Source organism: Onychomys torridus, chromosome 7, assembly GCF_903995425.1.
Source record: "Onychomys torridus chromosome 7, mOncTor1.1, whole genome shotgun sequence".
Taxonomy (NCBI): Eukaryota; Metazoa; Chordata; class Mammalia; order Rodentia; family Cricetidae; genus Onychomys; species Onychomys torridus.
The window spans coordinates 82,841,270-82,865,012 of NC_050449.1; the positions used below are offsets into that span (position 1 = coordinate 82,841,270).

The 23,743-nt window shown below is 47.2% G+C and overlaps 1 protein-coding gene across 1 annotated transcript in view; it reads left to right on the forward strand.

The window, feature by feature from the left end:
- Window positions 1-10,474, forward strand: part of Rasgrf1 (Ras protein specific guanine nucleotide releasing factor 1) — a 107,308-nt gene extending 96,834 nt beyond the window's left edge. Inside the window, exons 26-29 of the mRNA XM_036192133.1 lie at window positions 52-131; window positions 3,605-3,722; window positions 4,681-4,749; window positions 9,167-10,474. Of these exons, the coding sequence (XP_036048026.1) occupies window positions 52-131; window positions 3,605-3,722; window positions 4,681-4,749; window positions 9,167-9,259 (360 nt within the window). The 3' untranslated portion in view covers window positions 9,260-10,474. The remainder of the gene's footprint in view (window positions 1-51; window positions 132-3,604; window positions 3,723-4,680; window positions 4,750-9,166) is intronic.
- Window positions 10,475-23,743: the final 13,269 nt, after the last annotated feature.

A 23,743-nucleotide genomic window follows, 5' to 3' on the forward strand; every position in this document is an offset into this window, starting at 1 on the left:
TGGGGCCTGGATGTGTGTTGAATCTTAGGAAATGCTTCTGCTTCCTTCTAGACGAAAGCTTTGATTGACAAGCTCCAAAAGCTTGTGTCGTCAGAGGGCCGATTTAAGAACCTCAGAGAAGCTCTGAAAAAGTAAGTGATGCATCCTCATTGTTGTGTTTAAAATTGTAGACAGCTTCACACGGGCCTCTTCTCGCCTGGTCCGCGCAGGAGGTCTGCCTGTTCCTCTCCCCGCCACCAAGACCCATAGGCTCTCCAGATCCCAGCAGTGGGTCAGCTTTGCCCTCCGTTATTTACCAGAGAAATTCCAGAGCAGCTTGGCTGTCATCAATCACAGAGTTGGTGCCAGATTTCTTGATTCTTAAATGCAATTTTCCACTTTAATAACTCCAATAACTGGCATGTCAAGTCAGTTTATTTAGTGTGGTTGTGTTTCTTGTTCATGAGAGACAGTCACCAAGATGAGTGAGTACGCTGGGTGGTGGTGGCGCACACCTGTAATCCCAGCACTTGGGAGGCAGAGGCAGGTGGATCTCTGTGAATTAGATGCCAGTCTGGTCTACAGAGTGAGATCCAGGACAGGCACCAAAACTACACAGAGACCCTGTCTCAAAAAAAAAAAAAAAAAAAAAAAATGAGTGAGTACATTACTAGCAGCTGCGTCTTAGAATCAAAGAAATACATTTACTGCTAGTTGATCACATCACCTTACAGTTTGCAGGGTACCTCCCTGACCATTGCCACTGAACCCCATTGATACTACCTGGGAAGTGGGTTTCTCAACCCCAGCACTGTTGTCAGATGGTCTAGGATAGTTCTGTGTTCAATCCCACAATTGCCTATGCATTGTGAGATTTCTAGATGCACCCTGGCCTTACCCCGTGGGATGCTAATGACATCTCTCCTCTTAAGACTGCCAGAAACATTTCCAGACATTGTGAACCCCCACCCTAAGGCAGCTCTTTCCATCCTGTCTTTCTAGACAAAAGATGGGGACCTAGTAGCTATGCCAAAGTCATGTGAACATGGCATTAGAACCTGGATTTGGCCTGAGCTGGCCTCCAAGACCAGTGCTTTACAGCCTGCCTTGGGCACTCTCTCATGAGGTTTGGGTACCTCTGACAAGGAAGCCATGACTCAGCTCACTTCGGCTGCACATTCATGAGATGTGGGCTCTGAAAAGACAAAGTTCTGCTTTTATTGCTCCCCAGAGATGCTTTCTTCAGGCTTCCATACTAGGCCCTACCCCATTTGTCCCTGTCTCGCTGCTGGCTGGCTGGCTGGCTGGCTCCTCAATAGACCTCAGAGATGCTGGGTCCCTCTAGCTTCCAGGAATACTCTCCTCCCTTCCATAAAGGATCTCTTGACCTCAGCCAATAAGAGCCCCAGTGGAGGCCACTGCACATGGCCATGGGACAGCCAACACCCTCAGCCCTTGACATTGGCTGGAATGCCCTGCTCAACCCCTCTTACCAGCCAGCCTCTCCTGCTGCCTCTTCATGTTTCCTTCCTGCCCTACTTCTTGTCCATCCTTCACTAGCTCAGTGTGCCATCGCCTTGACCATCTCCACTTTGTTTATGTCCTCAGACAGATGTTGAACCCATCTGTGCTGTCCGGCCGTCTCTCCTCCGCCTGGGCTCCCAGGAGCCCCTGTGGACTGTGCTTGTGCGGAGCTGCCCCACTGTGCATTCACCAACTGTCCGTCTGCCTCTGGGCGTTGCTCCATCTGCCTCCTTCACACGGCTTCCTCATCCACTGCAGCCACTACTGCTACCTAACTGTCTCCGTGGCTCCCATTCTGTCTGAGTCCCTCTCCTGACTGTCTTCCCTTTCAGGTTATCTGTGTAAGTGCCTCCCCTAGACCCCTCCGCTGCCCGGGACACAGGGCAGAGGGCTTACGGGGCTTCTGGGAACCAAGATCTTTCTGTAAGGCAGATCTGCCCTCGGGAGCTGGAGAACATACCATGTCCAGTGATGCTGGGGAGTGATTCTGTTTCAACAGAAAAGGGCCAGAAAGCAGAAGATGATAGACAACAGTCTTCAGACAGAAATAATGACCCACCCAAAGAGTCCTGCAGCAGCTCTCCTGTGTGGGTCCTCAGCCCCATTCAATCGGCCCTGGAATCTTTTTCAGCCTGTTGTCGCTGGAATCTTTTTCAGCCTGTGGTCGCTGGGCTCTTACTCTGGACTCTCCTCAGCTTCCTGGTCCTAGAGCTCTCCATCAAAAGAACTCACGTAGGATACACAGTGCAGGGTAGAAGATATATGGAGTTCGTTATAAAAGACACGTGCTCAGAGGATGAGAGCAAACAGTGGCCAAAGGGACCAGTGTGGTAACCTACACGGTTAGGTGGGCTTCACACCCTTTGTAAAGATCTCTGGAGCAGCTTCCTGAAAAGCGTTTTCCTGGCCAAGTGACTAACAGGCCCATTTGGGTTAAGTCTTAAGAATGGGACAATGCAGTTATCTTTGTTCGAGAGCAATCTTCCTAGATGCTTATCTATTGGTGACCACTTAGGCAGTTTAGAATGTCATTCCTTGAGCTGGGAATGTAGCTCAGTTGGTAGAGTGCTCACTTTGGCCTTCAAGAGGCACTGAGTTCGATCCCCAGCACCACATAAAATCAGGTGTGATGGTCAGGACAGCCAAGGCTATGTAGAGAGACCCAGTCCTCAAAAAGCAAAAACAACAACAAAAATCAGATGTGACAGTATACACCTTTAATCCCAGCACAGGGGAAATGGAGACAGGAGGATTATTAGTTCAAGGTCTATACCTCACGTTCCTCCAGCACGGCATGAGTGTCAGATGGCCTGAGGAACAGTTCCTCTGGCATCCCTGCACTGAGCTGAGAGGAAGTTGTAGAGCACTGTCTCAGGAGTCCGCTGAAACTGCTGAAGGGAGGAGGGAGGATAATGGCTGCTCACTCCATTACCAACCCCTTCAATCCTTCCCCTGCACCCTCCCAAGGTACCAGAAAAGCTGCCAAGGTACAGGCAAGGAGTCCCTGCTCAGAGCCACACATCAGCGGCCTGGTCCTTCACACCAGGATCTCATCTCTTGTAACCATAGACCCTGGGAATCACCCACCCTTCCCAGAAGACACTTCCAGGGAGGAGATCAGAGGACCAGCCAGGGTTTCCTGCTTTGGCCCCTAAACCTAGGTGGCAAGAGGAAAGGTCTTGAGGATGCTACACTGAGTGACTGCCGGAACTTGGGTGTGGGTGGCCCAGCCTTCCTAGAGGTGACCGAACATAGAGTAACAATGGAGAAAACTGAACTGGGAGGAGGCTGGGAAGAGCTGGTGAGCTCCACTGGGCAGACACCAGAGAAGTAAAGAAAGGCATTTTGGGTCACAGAGGGAGGAGATACAAGTAAGACCCCCTTCCCCACAGCCTGGACGTGAGGGTCCAGGCTGTTCCATACTCTCCCACCCTCCCGCCTGGCTTGCAGTCTAGGCAAGCTTGAATGTGCCCCACGAGTCTTCGTAACTAGAAATCCCTTTGCCTCTAGCCAGGCAGAGTCTGCATGCAGGGTATTCTGTTCTTAGCAGAAGTTCCTTTCCTTAAGTGAAAAACTTTTGTGGATGCCATTTGTTTCCAAGTTGTGACCCACCCTGTGTCCCTTACCTGGGGATGTACCTCACTGACTTGGCCTTCATCGAGGAGGGGACACCCAATTACACAGAGGACGGCCTGGTCAACTTCTCCAAGATGAGGATGGTATGTTTCCCTGGGTAGATGGGGGCACAACTCCAGACTGAGCCACCCGGACACTGCCCCAGCACAGCCTGTTCTGCCTGCCCCTGTCCCAAGTTCATCCAGCGGAAGGCCACCAGTAAAAACTGTGTGTGACACTAATGACATTAGCCCTGTGTTCCCTGCCTTTCCCCACATTAGCTCTGCACAGGGAAGGATGGGAAAGGTCAAGAGACCAGATCAAGGCCCTCATACAGTGAAAAGAAGAGCCGTTTCTGAATGCTGGGTCTGACCCCAAAGCCCACACCTTTCCTCACATGCCACCCTTTAAGGTCCACAGAAATGCTGGTTTGGTATAACTAAGGAAAAATCATTCTGCACCACCACCACCTAAGAAAGAAAGTTTCAAATCTGCTCCACAAGATCCAGAACATGAGCTTGAGAGGACCCAAGAAGACCCCTCTGAGTAGGCACAGGACTTCTGGACATCCACGTCTCTCACTCATCCCAAACAGAGAGCCTCCATTTGCACCCATTTTGCAAAATGGCCTTACACGTTAATAAAAAGCATGCCCTTAAACATAAATGAGAAGCTCCATCTTGGTGACAGAGGGAAGCCCTTATGCTTCCCGTCCTGGCACGCACCCATTAGACACCCACAAGCCTTTCACTTTGACTGGCAGCTGGGTTTTGGTGGTAGTGGTGTTGGGAAGTCTGTGGCCCTGACTGAGAGAGTTTCCTCAGTCACACAACACACACACACACACACACACACACACACACACACACACACACACACACACATTAGCACAGTTATCTCAGCGGACAGGTTTCACTTTGGAATCCGGTGGCTGGTGTAAAGAAAGCCAGTGGAGTTTTACAGGAGGCAGTGTGACTTCAGGCATAGCTGCTGATGACCCTTTTCATCCACTAGGCAGCATGAGAGAGCAGACCGTTCTAAAACTCCTCTGCCTTCCCGCAGATCTCCCACATAATCCGAGAGATTCGCCAGTTTCAACAGACTGCCTACAAAATCGAACACCAAGCCAAGGTAAGAGGACAACACTTGGGGCCTCTCTCCTTCACAGTGCTGCTGTCTGCCCAGGCTTCTGCCCTGTCCTGAAGCATCTTTTCTGCACCCCTTCCAGGATCCTCATGGTCCAGCGTAAAATGCCATGTCCTGAAGGAAACCTCCCCTATTACTGTTCCCTGGCTGCTCCTTACGAGTGATTCTTGCCTGATTTGACATCCCACGGGTGGCTTAAAACAATGTCTGCTCTCCCACAGGGCTAGAGAGGCGGCTCCAGACATCCCCTTGGCTTAGTTGATTAGTGGTGTTTTTGCTTGGTTTTTGGTTTTATAGGGTGCGTGCGTGCGTGCGTGCGTGCGTGCGTGTGTGTGTGTGTGTGTGTGTGTGTGTGTGTTCACATACACATGTACCACATAGCCGGAGGAAATAAGAGGACAACTTATAGAAATCAGTTTTCTCCTTCCACCATGTAAATTTCAGGGATTGAATTTAGATCCCCAGGCTTGGCAGCGAGTGCTTGCCATCTTGCTGGCCCTTGATTGGTGTTTGGTTTGGTTTTGTTTTTTTCAAAGCCTCATGTAGCCCATGCTGGCTCCGGACTCAATATGTAGCCAAAGATGAACTTAAACTTAGCATCTTCCAGCCTCCATTTCCCAAGGGCTAGGAATACAGGTGTGCACCATCATGCTCCTTTTCTGTGGTGCTGAAGATCAAAGCTGTATCCCCATCCCCCAAACACGTCTATTTTTTTTTTTTGAAAAGCACTATGCTGCAAAGACACAGAAGTCACAGGTTTTCCTCCCAAAGACCAGAGTATCCTTCTCAAGTCTATATCTGGGCCAGTTCATAAACACAGCACATTCTTCTTCTACTATAATGTCACCCGATATCCATTGCTCAGCATTATCCTGTTTTCCTTATGTGTCTGGAGTCACTCCTTCCTGAGACAAAGTGATCTTTTTCTTACTTAAAGTTGTAGAGAAATCCTTTCCTCTCACTAATCCTTTATGTGATGGACATCTAGCTCATTTTAGTCTTTCTCTGCTACAAACCAAGCCCAAAGAAATAATTCGTTGGAGTTGGGGATGTGAGTCAGTTGGTAGCATACTTGCCTAGGATGCATGATGCCCTGGGTTTGATCCCCAGCATAAAACCAGGCATGATGGCCCAGGCCTGTAACCCCGGCCCTGGAGAGGTGAAAGCAGAAGTATCAGAAGTTCCAGGTCATTGCATTCTTGGCTACATAGCAAATTTGAGGCCAGTCTGGACGATCTGAAACCTTGTTGCAAAAAAAAAAAAAAAAAAAAAAAAAAAATGTTGCTGCATATGGTGGCGCACACCTTTAATCCCAGCACTCAGGATGCAGAGGCAGGTGGATCTCTGTGAGTTCAAGGCCAACCTGGTCTATATAGTGAGTTCCAGGACAGCCAGAGCTACATAAAAGAGAGACCTCCCCATCTCAAAAACAACAAAAGTTAATTCTGTGCCACATTCTGCTCTGCGATGTAGAGAAGATCTGTGGATAACTAACTGGGTCACTTGTATGTTGCTCTATGTTCATCCAATAGACACATGTTTATTGAGTGAGTACTGTGCCCCCAGCACTATCTCGGGCCACAAGGCACAGTATACCAAATAGATAAGCACTCGGTCCTCGTGAGCTTGCACTCTGGAGGGAAACAGACAGAGAAGTAAAACCACAGTATGACAGTAGCATCAGTGGTAAAGTGCTTGCTTAGTATAATTACCACTCTAGATTAAAGCAGAGATTAAAATACGTGGCATATAAACTTAGTGTGTGAATGTTGATTCAGACCCCGGGTTTATAAATACCGTGAGGGCTGACAAAGTGGCTAGGCAAGCCTAACAACCCAGTTTGATCCCCAGAACCCACAAAGAGAGAACTAAGTCCCCAAAGCTGTCCTCTGATTTCCACATGCACACCATGGCACATGAAGGCCCGCCCCCCCCATACACACACACGCAAAACACATATACACACATAATAATAATATAAAAGTACTAGACCAGCCTCGCCTTGAACTCACAGACACTGGCCTGCCTCCAACTCCCACCATATCTAACACTTTTTTTAAAAAGTACCTCATGAGGGCTAGGATTACCTTTGTACATGCTAGGCAAGCACTCTACCAACTGTGTTATATCCCTAGTCATACATCATTTAGCCTATAATAAAAAAATAATATTTTTTTTTGGAGACAGGGTTTCTCTGTGTTACAGTCCTGGCTGTCCTGGAACTCACTCTGTAGACCAGGCTGGCCTCGAACTTACAGAGATCCACCCGCCTCTGCCTCCCAAGTGCTGGGATTAAAGGAGTGGGCCACCACTACCTACCTTAATAAGAAATAATATTAAGGGCTGAGGAGATAGCCTAGTGCAGTGGTTCTCAACCTGTAGGTCATGACCCCTTTGGGGAGATCGAACAACCCTTCAGAGAAAGAGAGAGAGAAATATTAAGGCATAAGCTATCCATTTAAATTTAGCAGCATCTGGAGGAGCTTTGTTAGTACATCACACACTGTATCTAGAAAGCACTGTGGTGGTAACATGGCACCCTAGAAAGTCCCAGAAGTCACCAACAAATTCTGAGGACTCTTTTCTGTCTTCAGCTACTTTAACCTTCTCTCAAGCTCTGATGTCCAGTACATAGAAATACCACTGCTCGAGTTGGGGATTTAGTTCAGTGGTAGAGCACTTGCCTAGTAAGCACAAGGTCCTGGGTTTGATCCTCAGTCCCCCCCCACCAAAAGAAATAGAAAAAAAGAAAGAAAAGAAAAGAAATACCACTGCTCCTCAAATTTCCTGAGTGTCTCAGCAGGGATGGATTTGTCACCAGTCTCCAGCTCAAGGAATACAGGGAAACTGAACTTTGGGCTCACATGGAAAGGATTGGTCAATCTGCTTTGGTGGCTGAGTGCATTTATATAGTCTAGAAAGAACCCTTTCCATGGAGCTACAGGCTAGGGCTAAAAGTCTAGTTCATTTCATATGGTCATAGGTCACCCTGTCTTTCCTGCAGGACTGGGTGAAGCCAGACGCTGACATCTGAAGTCTTCTTCCTAGAGATACAGGGTGTGAGCTGTCAATCAGACATAGCAATAATTTCATCTGTTACTGTCAATCAGCATCCAGCTGCTTCTGACCTTCATGGTGACAGAGTCAGTTCCCTAAGACAAAAGCAACAGTCTTGGTCTCCAATAAGCAGCTATCACTAGACTTTCAAGCACAGAATATGGGTGTCGTTTCATTTCCTTTTTTTTTTTTTTTTTTTCTTGGTTTCTGTGGAGGGAGAAAGGCATGCTTAGTTCCAAATTGACAAATTCGTGAACCTTGGATCCAGGGGATGCTTGTAAGGTCAGAGCTCCGATCTCTCGTTGAATGTGCAGGAACTCAGAAAAAGACTTAGAATCAAGAGTAGAGTGGACAGTCAGGAGGAAATACAACTAAATTTCCCAGGGTGACCATTTTCAATTCTTCATACTAACATTTTGCATCAGACTCTGCCATGGGAAACCAACACCGGCCCTTCCCCCAGACAGCACTGCTGTGTGTAAACATATACACGTGACATTGCTGGAGAACTATTCACACTGAAACATTGCAGAAACTGGGAACACCCACCTGCCACTTAGATTACACAATTGGCCTTTTCAGGGTCTTGTTTATTTTGTTTAAGTCCAAAACATTTCCTTAAGAGACCAACTAAAAATAAAAGAAGGAAAGAAAGAGAGAGAGGGAGGGAGGGAGGGAGGGAGAAAGGAAGGAAGGAAGGAAGAAAGGAAGGAAGGAAGGAAGGAAGGAAGGAAGGAAGGAAGGAAGGAAGGAAGGAAGGAAGGAAGGGAAAAGCAGTCAAGAGTAATGTTTACCATGTGTGGTTTATTAAGAGAATATAGGAACTGTGGATATAGCTTAGTAGTTCTAACTCCAGCAACACACACACACACACACACACACACACACACACACACACACTAAATCTTAAAACATAACTTAAATAGAAAAGTTATATTAAGACAAACACAGCCAAATATAATGGTGCTAGCACTTGGGAAGCTGAGGCAAGGGATCCTGAGTTTGAGGCTAGAGTTAGCATTGTCACATAGCAAGTCCCTTGGGGTGGCAGAGGTGGCCAAGACACTCTGTCTCATACATGTGTGTCCTGAACCTACAAAAGTGTTTGGTTCTACCAGGCATGGTGCTGTACATCTGTAATCCCCACATTTTTCAGACTTAAAACAGAAGGATGGTCTCAAGTTCAAGACTAAACTGGGCTACATAGTGAGTTCCAGCCCAGCCTTGGGTTGTAGAGTAAGACCCTATCTCAAACAACCAAGACAAAGGGAAAATTTTTGCAAGACACCCAGTGTCCACAGCCTGGGATGCCCCATAATTCTATTGCTCCTTTCTCTCATTTCAGGTAACTCAGTACTTACTGGATCGATCTTTTGTAATGGATGAAGAAAGTCTCTACGAGTCTTCTCTCCGAATAGAACCGAAACTCCCCACCTGAAGCTGCACCCACCCTGCCCCAGCCGCTCCCGTGGACACCCGCTATATGATATTGTACATAATCGTTTGGTTCCTCTGGATTTCTTCTTCAGTATGTGCTTCTCCAAGAATACAAATCTGTTCTTGTTCTTAGATTCCTGTAGAACCGGAATATGAATTTCTGCACTGTCTCAGACTCTGCCCCACCCCCTGCAGAGCCTGTTCCTTCAAACATCTGTACTCCCTGTCAGCTCTCCCAGGCCCTCACTCCAATCAGAAGGGGAGACAGAGCCCACGTGACACAAGTTTCAAACTCCAATCCTGCTTCATCCCTCCCAGCCCAGGCCCCTGGGTTAGCTCAGGCCACTCAGGCATCCTCCCCAGCATGTTCCATGTAGTTGTTATAACTGGGTGGGGGGAGGGGGAGGAGGGAGGGGGAAGTCACACCTGCAAGTCCAATCCTTGACACCTCTTCCTGCTGATGTTGATGCCAATTTCCAAAGCAGCTTCTTCAGCCAATACCGCAGGTCTCACCTGTCCCCATTTGTCAAATCCCAGTAAATTTGGCTGGAAGGGAGTCCTCTCAGCTAAGAACCATGCCCCTGCACCAAACGCCACCACTTCCGGCACCGTGCTGCCCTCTGCTCTAGGATTAACACCAGATAGCATGAAAAGCAGGCTCAGTAGAAGTGGACAGGGCCCTGGAACTTCTCTAGGAAAATGGAATCACTACACCAAGTCGTGGTGACTCAGGCCGACCTCTGCCCAGCCTCCACTGGAAGTCAGGAACACAAAAAAACATCACTTCTCCTCTTTCAGCTGCCTGACAGTCACTACAAGCTTATGTTGAGATGCCCTGAGTCTGTATACTTTGTGGTAATTAGTCCCATGATGTAGAATTAGGAAATCAATAACCGAGTGTTTTTATTGCATATACTGTAGTCCTGTCTAAATGCCTTCTAGCAGGAATATAGTGAGGTAGTGCTTATTCTGTGAATATTACCATGATTTTTTTTACATTGTACAGTAGAAAGAACACTCAGAAGTGGCAGGCATGCTCCACTACAGCAGATAGACAACTTTTGCTGTAAGCAATACCTAGCGGTATGAGGATTCTATTTCAAGCCCTAAAATATTTCCACTCACAGCTTGTTTGGAAAAAAATTTTTCCATTTTTGTAAAAATATATGTTTCCTGATTACCTCTTGCTAATAAATCTATTCTATCTCAGGGTGAACAGTGAGTTTTGATGGGTTTTATTTGTTCCCACAAGAAATACTGGATGAGAGTTGTTCCTTACCAATCCCTGGGCTGGCATCAGAGCTCTCAAGTGACAATGACATCACCCTTGACTTGATCTGATGAGGTCACCCACGGTACCCAAAAACCATCACTCAGAAACTGAATGACTTAAAATCCATTTGCCTTGCTGTCCCTTGTTCTGTGGGTTTCCTGGGCCCCACTAGCAGCTCTTGCTTGGGGACTCTCATGGGACTGCAATCAAATGCGCAGGAGCAAGGGCTGACGTCACATGAAGGTGCCCCCTGCCCAGGTACCCAAGACGGTGGTCTGACACAGCTAGCAGTTGACTTTTCCCAGGTGCTGCTCTAAGGCCGTCAACAGGATCATTCACAGTAGCATCTTTATGTGACTTGGGTGTCTTGCTATGTCCAAGAGTGACTGCCTCAAGTCTCAGGAAGATATTCACGAGGGCTTCTTCCAAACCAGCCTTCGAAGCAGCAGAATGGCATACAACATTCTACACGTCAAGTACAAGGAGAGAGAGTTTCCATTCTCAGTGGGGAAAGGAAAGGAAGAAGTGTCTAGCCATCTTTCGCTGACTAGAGAAACAGACTATGAGAGCCACCCTGCCAGACACAGGTGCAGAAAGTACGATGCCACGGAGAACGCCCAGTGAGCTGAGATGAAAGTGAGGAGGGTAATAGAGCTCCAGAGGAGTGAAGACACTGCTGTTGAGAGATGATCTTCCAGGAAGATAGGGTGGGGAGTGGTGTGCCGTGCAGAGGGAAAAGCATACAAAAAGGCCCAGATGCATGAGAGAGTGAGAATGTGTTGAGAAATGCTAGCATGAATGGGCACGGCGTTCAAGTTGCTGGGAAAGAAATGGAGGTATGGTGGAGGAAATCAAGCCATGGGAAGGAAGCCTGGAAGAGGGCTGGCAAAATGGCTCAGCAGGTAAAGGCTGCTCTTGCTGCCACGCCTGACAACCTGAGTTCAGTCCCTGAGACTCACATGATGGGAGGAGAGAACTGACTTCTGCAAGCTGTCCTCTGACCTCCACAGGCACATGTGTGCATCCACGTGCATGCCCCCCCCCAACACACACACACACACACACACACACACACACACACACAAATGGAAACCCAGAGAAAAGGATTCCAAAGAGCAGAGCAGCACTCAAGGCTTGGGAGATAGCATGTCTGCACACACAGTGCTGTCCAATGCCTCCGGGAATAGCAGAGGAAGATGATCAGATCAGCAAATGGGAAAGGCCTGAGCACCGCCCTTAAGAGGAGGTAGCTGGTCACCACATGGGTCTTTCATTGTGAGTCGTGGGCTCACCCCCCACTCAGATGTCTCCTCACTGTCACCCATAACCACCACCACCAGTCACAGGTGGAAGGCCTACTGTGAGGTGTGGCCTTCGGGTGCTCCCTGGGGCCACCTTCCCCGGGATATGAAGCCAGCTGGCTCTCTAGCTGCTCTTCAGTTCCTGCCATTCGTGATGGGGCTAAAGGAAGGGCAGAGTGGAGACAGAAAGTATCTAAAGGATAAAGTCTAGATTAACACTCAGCTTCACCCCCTGGGCGTTGGTAATCTTCATTGTTAACTGGATTAGACTTAGGATCACCTAGAAGACTCACTTCCAACCATGTCACGGAGCATATTTCCAGAGAGGTCTGAGGGAGTCAGGAAGACCCACTCCAAACATAGTTGGGTTCCCACAGTTGGGTTCCAATGTTGGCTCACAATGGTCTGCAACTCCAGTTCCAGGGCAACGCCCTCTTCTGGTCTACATTGACACTAGGCATACACATGGTACATAGACATCCACACAACAGACACATATACAGTCAAAACACCCATACATGTGAGTTTTTTAAAATGATATTTTAAAATGACTGAACTCAGAGGGAGGACACCAGCGGACAACTAGCGTCTCTCCCTTCTTCCTGACTGTGGAGGCAATGAAACCAGCTGCCTCCTACTCCTGCCACCATGTCTGCCCCACAGTGATGGGCTATGTCCCTTGAACATGAGCCAAATAAACCATTTCTCCTTCAAAGTGCTTTCTGTCAGGGATGTAGTCACAGTACCAAGAAAAGTCACCAACGCAAACACTTGCTGGCTAGATGAGACCAGCAAAGTCACCCAACCTCTCAGAGACTCAGTTTCCTTACCCAAAAAACTGACTATGAAAGTGATATCTCTGGATGGAGAGATGGCTCCATAGTCAAGAAAACTGGCTGCTCTTTCAGAAAAGCCAGGTTCCAATCCTAGCACCCGCATGGTGGCTCACAATGGTCTGCAACTCCAGTTCCAGGGCAACACCCTCTTCTGGTCTCCATAGACACTAGGCATACACATGGTACATAGACATCCACACAACAGACACAGACGCAGTCAAAACACCCATACATGTGAGTTTTTTTAAATGATATTTTAAAATATTTCATCACAAAGTAGAATTAACTGACCCAACACAAGCCAAGCACCACTAATTGAAAACCCAAAATCCAAAATGCTCTCAAACCTAGAACTCCTTGATTTACAACATGGTATCACAAATGGAAAATTTTATAATTGACTTCATGAGTCAAAAACAAGCACATCAGAAATAGTCCATCAGGAAAAAAAAAAAAGTAGTGCATCAGGGTGGGAGAGGAGGATCGGCAGTCAGGAGCACCTACTGCTCTTCCAGAGGACCTGGGTTCAGTTCCCAGCACTCCCATGGCAGCTCACAACCATCTAAAACTCCAGTTCCAGACTTAAATGTAGACAAAACACCTATACACTTAAAATAATTTTTTAAAATAGTGTATCAAATAACCTTCAGGCTGTGTGTATGAGGTGCATAGGAAATATGGACAAATTTCACTTTTAGACTTAGGTTCTGTGTCCCCATATACCTCGTGTGTGTGTGTGTGTGTGTGTGTGTGTGTGTGTGTGTGTGTGTGTATACAAAGCTTTTAAAATAAAAAAAAAATCTTAACCATAAAACACTCCTGGTCACAAGTACTTCAGAGAAATACTCACCTTAAAATACTTAACACAGAATAAACAGGTGTGGCAGTTCTTGCTTTTAATCCCAACAGGAAGCTGAAGCAGGAAGGTTGAGTACTCAGATCCAGTGTACATAAGACAGTATCTTAAAAAAATAAAAATAAACCAGGCTAACAAGATGGCTCCATCATCTAACTGCTTATCATGAAAGCATGCAGCCCTAGCTTGCTCTCCTAGAATCTATATACAAATGCTAAGCCTGGTGACATGTGTCTATAATGCCAGTCTGAAGAGCTGGAGACAGGAAGATCCCCAGGGCTTAATGACCAGCTCATGTAATCAAGTCCATGAGCCCTAGGCAAGTGAGAGAACCTGCCTCAAAAAAACAATGTGGTAAGGAGCCCAGGAATGACACCAGGGATTGACCTCTGACTTCCACACACATGCATTCACCGACTCACATATGAACACACACAAGTTGGCTGCTCATCTCAAAGTTGTTTGTCTTATAAAGGGGGGAGAGTAAAACAATAGAAAAACAACTGCTTACTTAGCATCGGGTAACTTGTGTTATGTGAATTAAGACAGAGAGAGATGTGAGGATGATCTGGCTGTGAAAACTATCACCCGCTAATCGCCAGGGTTGATGCAGCTGATCTGACTGGCTAAGCAGGTGTCCCCTTCCTCCCCCATCACTCCATGTGCACGCCACCTGAAGCTGCATGCTTCCTCAAATAGAAAAGGACTCAGAAAATGAGTAGCTCCTCTCTCTGTCCAGAACCTCCAAGCAAGCTCTCAGGACTGAAGGAACTACATTCTACTGTGACCAATCCATTTGAAAATTTGGCCGTTGTCTCTCCTTTTCTGGTTGTTTTTGTTTGGGGGTTTCTGTGGGGTTTCTTGTATGTTTATTTTGGTTTTGTTTGGTTGGTTGTTTGGTTGTTTGGTTAGTTGGTTGGTTTTGAAACAGGGTCTCATTGTGTAGCCCTGGCTGGCCTGGAACTCATTACATAGACTAGGCTGGCCTTGAACTCATTCATAGAGATATGCCTGCCTCTGTCTGAAATTAAAGATGTATGCCACCACATCCTGCCTTTGGTTTTAAAGGTCAAATAAAGAGCTTAGTTTGGGGTTGGTGATGTGAAACTTGAATGTCAGTGAGTCTAATTTGGTTTTCAGTCTTGTTGGGGCCCACTGCAGAACACAGACCAAACCTACTGCCCCTTGTAATAGTATTTAATACTCTTCTATAGGAAGGAAGGCAGGATTCCCCCCTCAAACCCAGAAACTTACCTTATATAGCTTACCTATCTAGCATCTTGTTCCAGAAGTCTCCCATCCCTACTTTCCAAATGCTGGCATTACAAGGTGTTATCTTGATAACCCAGCATTTATGTGGTGCTGAGGATCCCAAACTCCAGTGGTCAGCTTGTACATCAAGAGCTTTAACACTGAGTCATTCTCCTGTCCATAAATATCTTTAATGTAACATTTTTAAAAAGCCAAATTTCACACAGAAATCACCAATGCCCAAGATGTCAAACTTGTATATATAAGGCAAGATCAGGGACACTGGTGTTTCCTGTTGTGGTGGTTTGAAAGAAAATGGCCTCCATAGGGTCATAGGGAGTGGCACTATTAGGAGATGTGGCCTTGTAGGAATAGCTATGGCCTTGTTGAAGGAAGTGTGTTACTGGGGGGGGGGGGTGTTTGAGGTTTCAAATGCTCAAGCCAGTCCCAGTGTCTTTCTATCTTCCTGTTACCTGCAGAGCAGATCTGGATGTAGAACTCTCAGCTACCTCTCCAGCACCATGTCTACCTGTATGCCACCATACTTCCCACCACGATGATAATGGTGGACTGAACCTCTGAACTGTAAGCCAGGACCAATTAAATATTTTCCTTTATAAGAGCTGCTGTGAGGGCAGTGGTGGCGCACGCCTAAGAGGCAGGTGGATCTCTGTGAGTTCGAAGCCAACCTGGTCTAAAGAGCAAGTTCCAGGACAGCCAAGGCTGTTTACACGGAGAAACCCTGTCTCAAAAAACCAAAAACAATAAAAAAATAAATTTAAAAAAGGAAACAGTTGAGGAGTTAGCTCAGTGATAGAACACTTACTTAGCAAACCCAAGGCTCCTGGATCAGTCCTTGGCTCAGAAAGAAAGAGAGAGAGAGAGAGAGAGAGAGAGAGAGAGAGAGAGAAGAAGGAGGAGGAGGAGGAGGAGGAGGAGGAGGAGGAGGAGGGAGAGGGGAGGGAGAGAGGGAGAGACGGAGAGGTTAAAGATTATTTTGGTGCCCAGTTCCCAGGGATAAAGTGTTCATCATGGCAGGGGAACCTGTGGTGGCTGGCCACATTGCATGCATTTTCAGGAACAAGAGAAGGATGAGCCAGATGGTGGCACATGCCTTTAATTCAAACACTCGGAAGACAGAGCCAGGTGGATCTCTGTGAGTTCGAGGCCAGTTGGTCTCCAAAGCAAGTTAGAGAGAGAGAGAGAGAGAGAGAGAGAGAGAGAGAGAGAGAGAGAGAGATGAATGAATGTGTTCAGCTCAATTTCTTCTGTTTATTTTGTTCAGGACCCCAGCCCAAGGGATGGTGCCACCTAAATGCAGGGTATATTTTCCCACTTAGATTGATTTAACCTAAATACTTCCTCACAGAGGTGCTCAGGGAGGTGCTTGTTTCCATGGCGATTCTAAATTCCATCCAGTTGACAGTCAAGATTAACCATCAAGGAGCCAAGAGTCCCTAATGCTACTTTCAATTTAAAGCAGCCATGAGCTATTACACCAACCTGCCCACCACACTGCCTGGCTCCCCCAGCAAGATCTGGGAAGCAGATCCAGGCAAGTGTTGGGCCCATGGTCTCAGGGAAAAAAAGCACCAAGCTGATGACACAGGTCTAGTGCTTTCAAACGACCTAGAACAAGTGCCTGGTCACCAAGTACACCAAAGACACACACCACAGCAGCACTGTCAGCCTGCCTGCCCCAGAATGTGGTCCAGGAAGCCCTGGATGTAGCTGTCATTGGCACATGACAGTTTCTTGTAGCAGGAGTCTTAAAGAGTCTTATTAATAAAATCAAACCTGAGGTGATGGGGTGAATGCTGGAAGATCAGAGAAGCACAACAAGCCACAGTTTCCTCACCTCGCCAGTTCCTCAGTTGATCCTGTTTCCTCACACTGGAAGCTTCTGAGTCCTCATCCAGAATGAATCTCAGCTGAACTGCTGCTCGAAAACCTGAAAGCTTAACCAACCAAAAGCTTCTAGTTTCTGGTCTTCATGGCTTATATATCTTTCTGCTTTCTGACATCACTTCCTGGGATTAAAGGCTCACTTCTTGGGATTAAAGGCATGAGTCACTTTGCTTGGCTGTATCCTTGAACACACAGAGGTCCAGACAGATTTCTGCCTCTGGAATGCTAGGATTAAAGGCGTGTGCTACCACTGCCTATCCTCTATGTTTAATATTGTGACTGTTCTCTTCTCTGACCCCAGATAACTTTATTAGCGTGCACAATATTTTGGAGAACACAATACCACCACAGTTTCTCCTTGACATCGTGGAGTTCTGTGAGGCTACGAACATTGAGATCAAGATGGTGACTGCAGTCACTGTGGATGAGACCTTCCAGAGGAAGGCTTTGTGTAGCACCTGGGAGCTGATGTCCCTGGCCAAGAGCTGTGTGAAGCTGACCAGCATGTCTGTGCTTAGAGTGTTTCCTGGAAGCTGCCTGCACCAAGAGGCTGGATATAGTGGGGGGAAAGCGGGAGTGACTGGTGCAGCAGACAAGTGCCACTCCATGTGCCACCTGCTACTTTATGAAGTCTTCTGTCCCGCCTACTGTGCCAGACAACAAAGAGGAATGCCCAGTGCTGGGAAAGCTGGGGAGGTCTCTGCTGCCGGGAAGCTCTTTGCCCTCAGCAGGTCCTGCATTACAGCTCTGCCAACTGAAGTGGCATGGAACCTGTCAGCGCCTCTCCAGTTGCTATCCCTGGGTGGACTCTCAGATAATAGTCCCAGTGGAAGAGCCAGGGATGCTGAGCCTAATGTTGCCCCAGGACAGGCTCATCTGTCTATCCCATCATCTCTCATGGCCCTTTTTTGGTTCCTCTCCTGGTTGCTAAGATGACACACCCCAGGCTGCAGCCAGCCCTGCCCAGTGGTTAGGAGCTATCCCACACCCCCTGAGGTGAGGACAGAGCCACATGCTGTTGTGACATTGGTGCTGTTGGCTTCTTCCTCTTCTGTGGCTTTCACAGCTGAGTTTCTGTTCTCCCTGGGAAGTCCTTCAGCCTTGCTCTTCGCCAAGGCTCTATCACTTTCCACTGAGGATGGTCTGGACACTTTCACCAGCCATCCTTTGTGCTGAGAACCTCTCCTACATTTCAGCAATGACCTTGAAAAAAATAAAAGTCTTTCAAGTGCTGTCACTGGCTTTGCTGGAGCTCAGAAGCCTCAGACTCGGCTCTTAATGAGGAAGGGGCGTGTAGGAACCCTGACCCGGCTTCCTTTGCTGTTGTGCATGAAATTAATAGTATTAAAGTTTGCAACGTACGAAAAAGAAAACCAGGAGGTTAACCATCACAGTGTCCTTTGGTGTAAGTAGGTTTCATCATGGCAAATGGTGCCACTGACGTCTGGCTGCCCTGCCCCAAACTGCTTACTCTCGTGCTGTTTAATGGTCACTGTGTCTTTTCCCAGTGGCAGTCCTGATCAGGAGTATAAAGGTGCCACCCAGACCTGCCCACTTGCCCACATTATGGAGTGAGTTCCTGTATGTGCGTACCTGGGTGACAAGAGTTCCTGTACTCGCCTACCTGGGTGACAAGCATCCACCCACCTCCTGACTTCCCTCACCAATGACCCAGCTGAGGAGAAGCAGCCCTCAAATGGAATAACTCTCACACTTCCAGCTCCAGCCACCAGCACCCTCTCTCCAGGCTTCAGACCCTTACAGCCAAATGTTAAGCCACTGTCTCAGTTTGGGTTCTCTACACCCATTTCTTTTTTTTTTTTAATTAAGAAATTTTTTATTCATTTTACATAGCAACCACAGACCTCCGTCTCTTCCCTCCTCCTGTCCCCCAGCCTTTCCCCACAACCCACTCCCTCATTCCCTCCTCCACGACAAGGTAAGGTCTCCTGTGGGTAATCAACAGAGCCCGGTACATCCAGTTGGGGCAGGTCCAAGCCCCTCCCCCTGCATTAAGGTTATGCAAAGTGTCCCACCACAGATAATGGACTCCAAAAAGCCAGGGGGATGGATCCTGATCCTACTGCCAGGGGGCCCTTTAAGCAGATCAAGCTACACAACTGTCTCTGTTATGCAGAGGGCCTAGTTCAGTCCCATGAAGGCTCCACAGCTGTTGGTCTAAAGTTCATTGAGTTTCCTCTAACTTGGTTCAGCTGTCTCTGTAGGTTTCCCCATCATGATCTTGATGCCCCTTGCTCATAGAATCTCTCTTCAACTGGACTCCTGGAGCTCAGGTGCTTGACTGTGGATCTCTGTATCTGCTTCCATTAGTTACTGGATGAAGGCTCTATGATGACAGAGTATTCACCCAGATGATTACTGGGGTAATCCAGTACAGGCACCCTCTCCACTATTGCTAGTAGTCTAAACTGGGGTCATCCTTGTGGATTCCTGGGAACTTCCCTAGGACCCAGTTCCTCCCTATCCCCATGATGTCTCCCTCTATCATGGTATCTCTTTCATGGCTCTCCTACTCTGTCCCTGTTCCAGTTTGACCATCCGGTTCCCTTGTGTTCTCACCCCCCCATCCCCTACCCTCTATTACCCCACCCCCAACCCAGTTTACTCATGGAGATCTCATCTATTTCCCCTTCCCATCCCTCTTAGGGTCCTCCTTGCTTCCTAGCTTCTCTGGAGCTTTGGGGTGTAGTCTAATTATCTTTTGCTTTACATCTAGTATCCACTTATGAGTGAGTACATACTATGTTTGTCCTTGTGAGTCTGGGTTACCTCACTCAGGATGATATTTTCTAGATCCATCCATTTGCCTGCAAATTTCATGATGTCATTGTTTTTTCTCTGCTGAGTAGTACTCCATTGTGTATATGTACCATATTTTCTTTATACATTCTTCAGTTGAGGGGCATCTAGGTTGTTTCCAGGTTCTAGCTATTATGAATAATGCTGCTATGAATGTAGTTGAGCAAGTATCCTTGTGGTATGATTAAGCATTCCTTGGGTATATGCCCAAGAGTGGTATAGCTGGGTCTTGAGGGAGATTGATTCTCTGAGAAACCGCCATACTTATTTCTAAAGTGGCTGTACAAGTTTGCACTCCCACCAACAGTGTAGGAGTGTTCCCCTTGCTCTACATCCTCTCCAACACAAGCTGTCATCGGTGTTTTTGATCTTAGCCATTCTGACAGGCCTACACCCACTTCTAACACATCTATAGCAAGCTGACCTGCCACTTCTGCCATCTTTCCCACCATTTGTGACCCCTCTCCTAACGCTCCCACCCACTTAGCCAAGTCAGCAATGCCACCTCTCTCACTTCCCACTCCCAGGGGGCCATGAGGTCCAGGCTATGTGACATCTTAATTATCTCTCCATCCAGACAGCCATCATCTCCGCTGTCACTTTGGGCCAGCTGATCTCTAGTATTTTGGCTTCTAAGAGCCCTTTACACTCCTAAAACTTACCAAAAACCCCTAAAATCTTTTGCACAGATGGATGATATCTATCAGTATAATTGTATTGCTGATTTCTTTATTCAAAACTTGAGGAAGACATGTTTATTGGTACATTTAAAAATAACAATGAGCTAAGGCTGTAGCTCAATGATAGAGAGCCTTCCTTGCATGCCTGAGGCCCTAGGTTCAATTCCCAGTACAGCTAAATAAATAAATAAAATAAAAGTGGGTATGAGCCGGTGGTGATGGCACACATCTTTAATCCCAGCACTCGGGAGGCAGAGCCAGGCAGATCTCTGTGAGTTTGAGGCCAGCCTGGGCTACCAAGTGAGTTCCAGGAAAGCTACACAGAGAAACCCTGTCTCAAAAAAACCAAAAAAAAAAAAAAAAAAAAAAAAAAGTGGGTGTGATGATACTTTGATGGTTGAGGTAGGAAGATAAGGAGTTCAAGACCACTCTTGGCTACATAAAAAGTTTCAGGCCACCCTGACCTAGTGAGAATCTGTTTATATGTGTACTAATATAGGAGAGCTATTTTTGCAGGCAACATTCCTAACAGCATTCCACACAATGACCAACAGACAGAAATAATCTAAATGTCCACAGATGAATGAATAACATGGCAAAACATCCACTGGAGCATATTCAGCCTCCAAAAGAAATAAAATATTGATATACAATTTGGATGCTAAGTGAAAGAAGCCAGATACAGAGAAGTAAAATGTATAATTCTTCTTATATGATATATCCACAGACAGAAAGTAGTTCAGTGGTCATCTGAGACTAGAGGGGCTGGCGTGAGGAGTGTGGCATTGTAGAATGTTCTTTTGGAGTGATGAAATGTTTTGAAACTAGAGAGAGGGTAATGGTTGCATAATACTGTGGCATCTATTAAACACACTGAATTTTATATTTTAAAATGTTGGGATTTTTTGTTGTTCTTTTTTTGTCTTGTTTTTGAGATAGGCTCTTGCTATATAGCCCTGTCTGATTTGATACTGACTGTGTAGGCCAGGCTGTTCTCAACCTTTCAGAGATCCTCCTGTCTCTGTCAAAAGCTAGGATCACAGGCTTGAACCATCAGAGCCAACCTAAAATGATTAATTTTATGATGTATGAATTTAACCTCAATGCCAAACCAAAGTCCTGCACAGTGCAGCACACTGTAGTCCCAGCTACTAGGGCTGAGACAGACAGACCTAGAGCCCAGGAATTCATGGCTTGTGTGTACTATGTCCACAAATCAGTGGTAGTAAGGTTGAGACAAGGACTCTTGCCTCTCAGGTGCAGGGGCTCACCAATTTGCCTAAGAAGGGTAGTGAACTGCCTTGAAGGTCATAACTCCTGTGCTGATGGTACCAGGACCACACCTATAAAGAACCCTGAGCTCCAGCCCTCGGGCCTGGGCCTGTAGCTCAGTGGAAAGCCCTTGCCTAGGAAGGGTAAAGCCCAGGGTTCCATGGCCAGCACCAGAAATAAAACCAAATAAAAACAGATCCCTGAAAGCATAGGAACCTAGAGTTCCTGGAGAAAGGAATGTCAAGATGCCCCAGATAAGTCAGCCCCTGAATGGGGATGTGCAGGGGAATACAGAGAAAATGAGAAAGAGAGATAGATGCTTTGAAGAGGCTGTGGTAGGTGGTGCGGCCCAGCCTAAGATGTAAGTGGCTGGCTCAGGAAGTCACCCTAGAAGTACCACATGGTGAAATGGTGATGAAATCCCGCAGGCCAACCTGATTCCATGATGGTGCAGCCAAGCCTTCCCTCAGGCCTTATCAGCAACATCTGTGATGGCTGATGTTTACCAAGCAATTAGCCTCACACTCAGACCAAGTGACTCTTGATCCAAAAACAGTCCAGGCCACTTCTGAGTACCAGGAAGGGGAGCCAAAAACTGCTCACTCAGAGAGAGTGCTCTCCAGTCTCCAGGACAGCCTGAAAAAACTGTCCTTTGATTTACATAACCAAGCACAGCCTCTGTCTCTGTTCCCTGTAGGTATTCGGCACATTCACAAACCCCATGCCTGAAGTTGGCTCCAACAGAGTGCCTTCCCAAGACCCCAGGGCCTCTGCCGGTAAGTACAGCATCCCCAAACCTCAGTCATCCAGAAGCCAAAACCAAACCCCCAAACACAGTCAATGCCACAAGCCTTTTCCTGTCTGACTCCGAATAAGCAGTGCCTGCTGCCTGTGTGACTGTCTGCACTGGGCTGCCAGGGTTTAAGGTTCCAAATTGGAGCCTGTAAAGATGTCCATGACCGCTTCACCAATGAGGGCAAGGGACAGGATTGCTGTAGATCTCCAGAACTGCCAGCCCACACTAAGGTATAGGTACTGCTACTAGGCACTTAAAATTAGTAGCAAAAGGAGGCAAGGGTGTTTGCAATCAGTGCACACAGGAAACCCTACAAGTCAGACAGGTGTGAAGTACAAGTAATTAGCTTAGGAATTCAGGAAGAGGGGATTTCCAACAAGGGTAAGAAGGGTGTGGTGGTGGAGAAGTGCAGAGGAGGGCTAAAAGTGGGGCTGTGCCCAGGACAGACAGCTGACCTGTGGAATGATGAATGAAGTAGTGATGGGCATTGTATCTGAATAGGGATATGCCGCAGAGGGTCTGAAAACAAGAATGAGTTCACAATGAGAATTTGTCAGCGAGTGGAGAATTGTTACAGCGAGCTCACCAGAGATGACCACGCAGAATGTGTAGCCAGCCACTGAACAGCTTTATTACAGCTGGCTGGGCCCCATGTGTTTGAGGACCTAGGTGTGGTCCAGAGTGTCCAGAGCATGGGGTTAAGGACAGAGACCTTGTAGAGGTATCTGGCTCAGCTTCACAGAGTAAATAGTTTGAAGCAAGCAGTTTCCACAGAAGCTGATTAGCAGTTAACCCTAAGTTCCGCACAAACAGGCAGCTAAGATAAAGGGTTAGTTAGCTGGAGGAGGTTCCGCACAAACCAGCAGTTTTAACAAAGGCTAAGATAAGTGAGCTAGGATATCCTGACCTTTGGCTCCTAGACTAGAGTTGGGTAGTTTTCAATGGGGTTCTCCATCCAGGAGACCAGATTCTAGATAAACCTGGAAACGGGCCTCAGGAAGAAGACAAGATGGAGGAACCTCTGCACTGTCTTGCCCCGTCACAGGATAAAGGAGGCCCTGGGGAGGAAACTGGGGGACGGTGCAGAAGAGACTTAGAAGAAATTCCTGGGGTTGATGCATCTTGATGGGGCCAGAGACAGAGTGAGAGAAGCAAGACACACAAAATTGATGAGGGTTCCCACTCAGTAGATAAATTCTTCATAGTTCCATGCAGTGGCTTCTTAGTTTAAGACAGAGATTCACATGCCCCAAGTTGCCCTTAAATTCCTGATACAATGCCTCCATCTCCCAAGTGTGCACCACCATACCTGGCTTAATGCAATATCATTGCGGAGGAGTATTGAGACAATGTCTCACGTTGCCCAGGCTAACCCAAATTCGCCATGTGGCTGAGGTTGATCTCTTCATTCTCCTGCCTCTACTTTCTAAGTGCTGGGATTACTGGCATACATCACCACACCTTGTTCTTTAATGAAAAAATTTTGATCAGT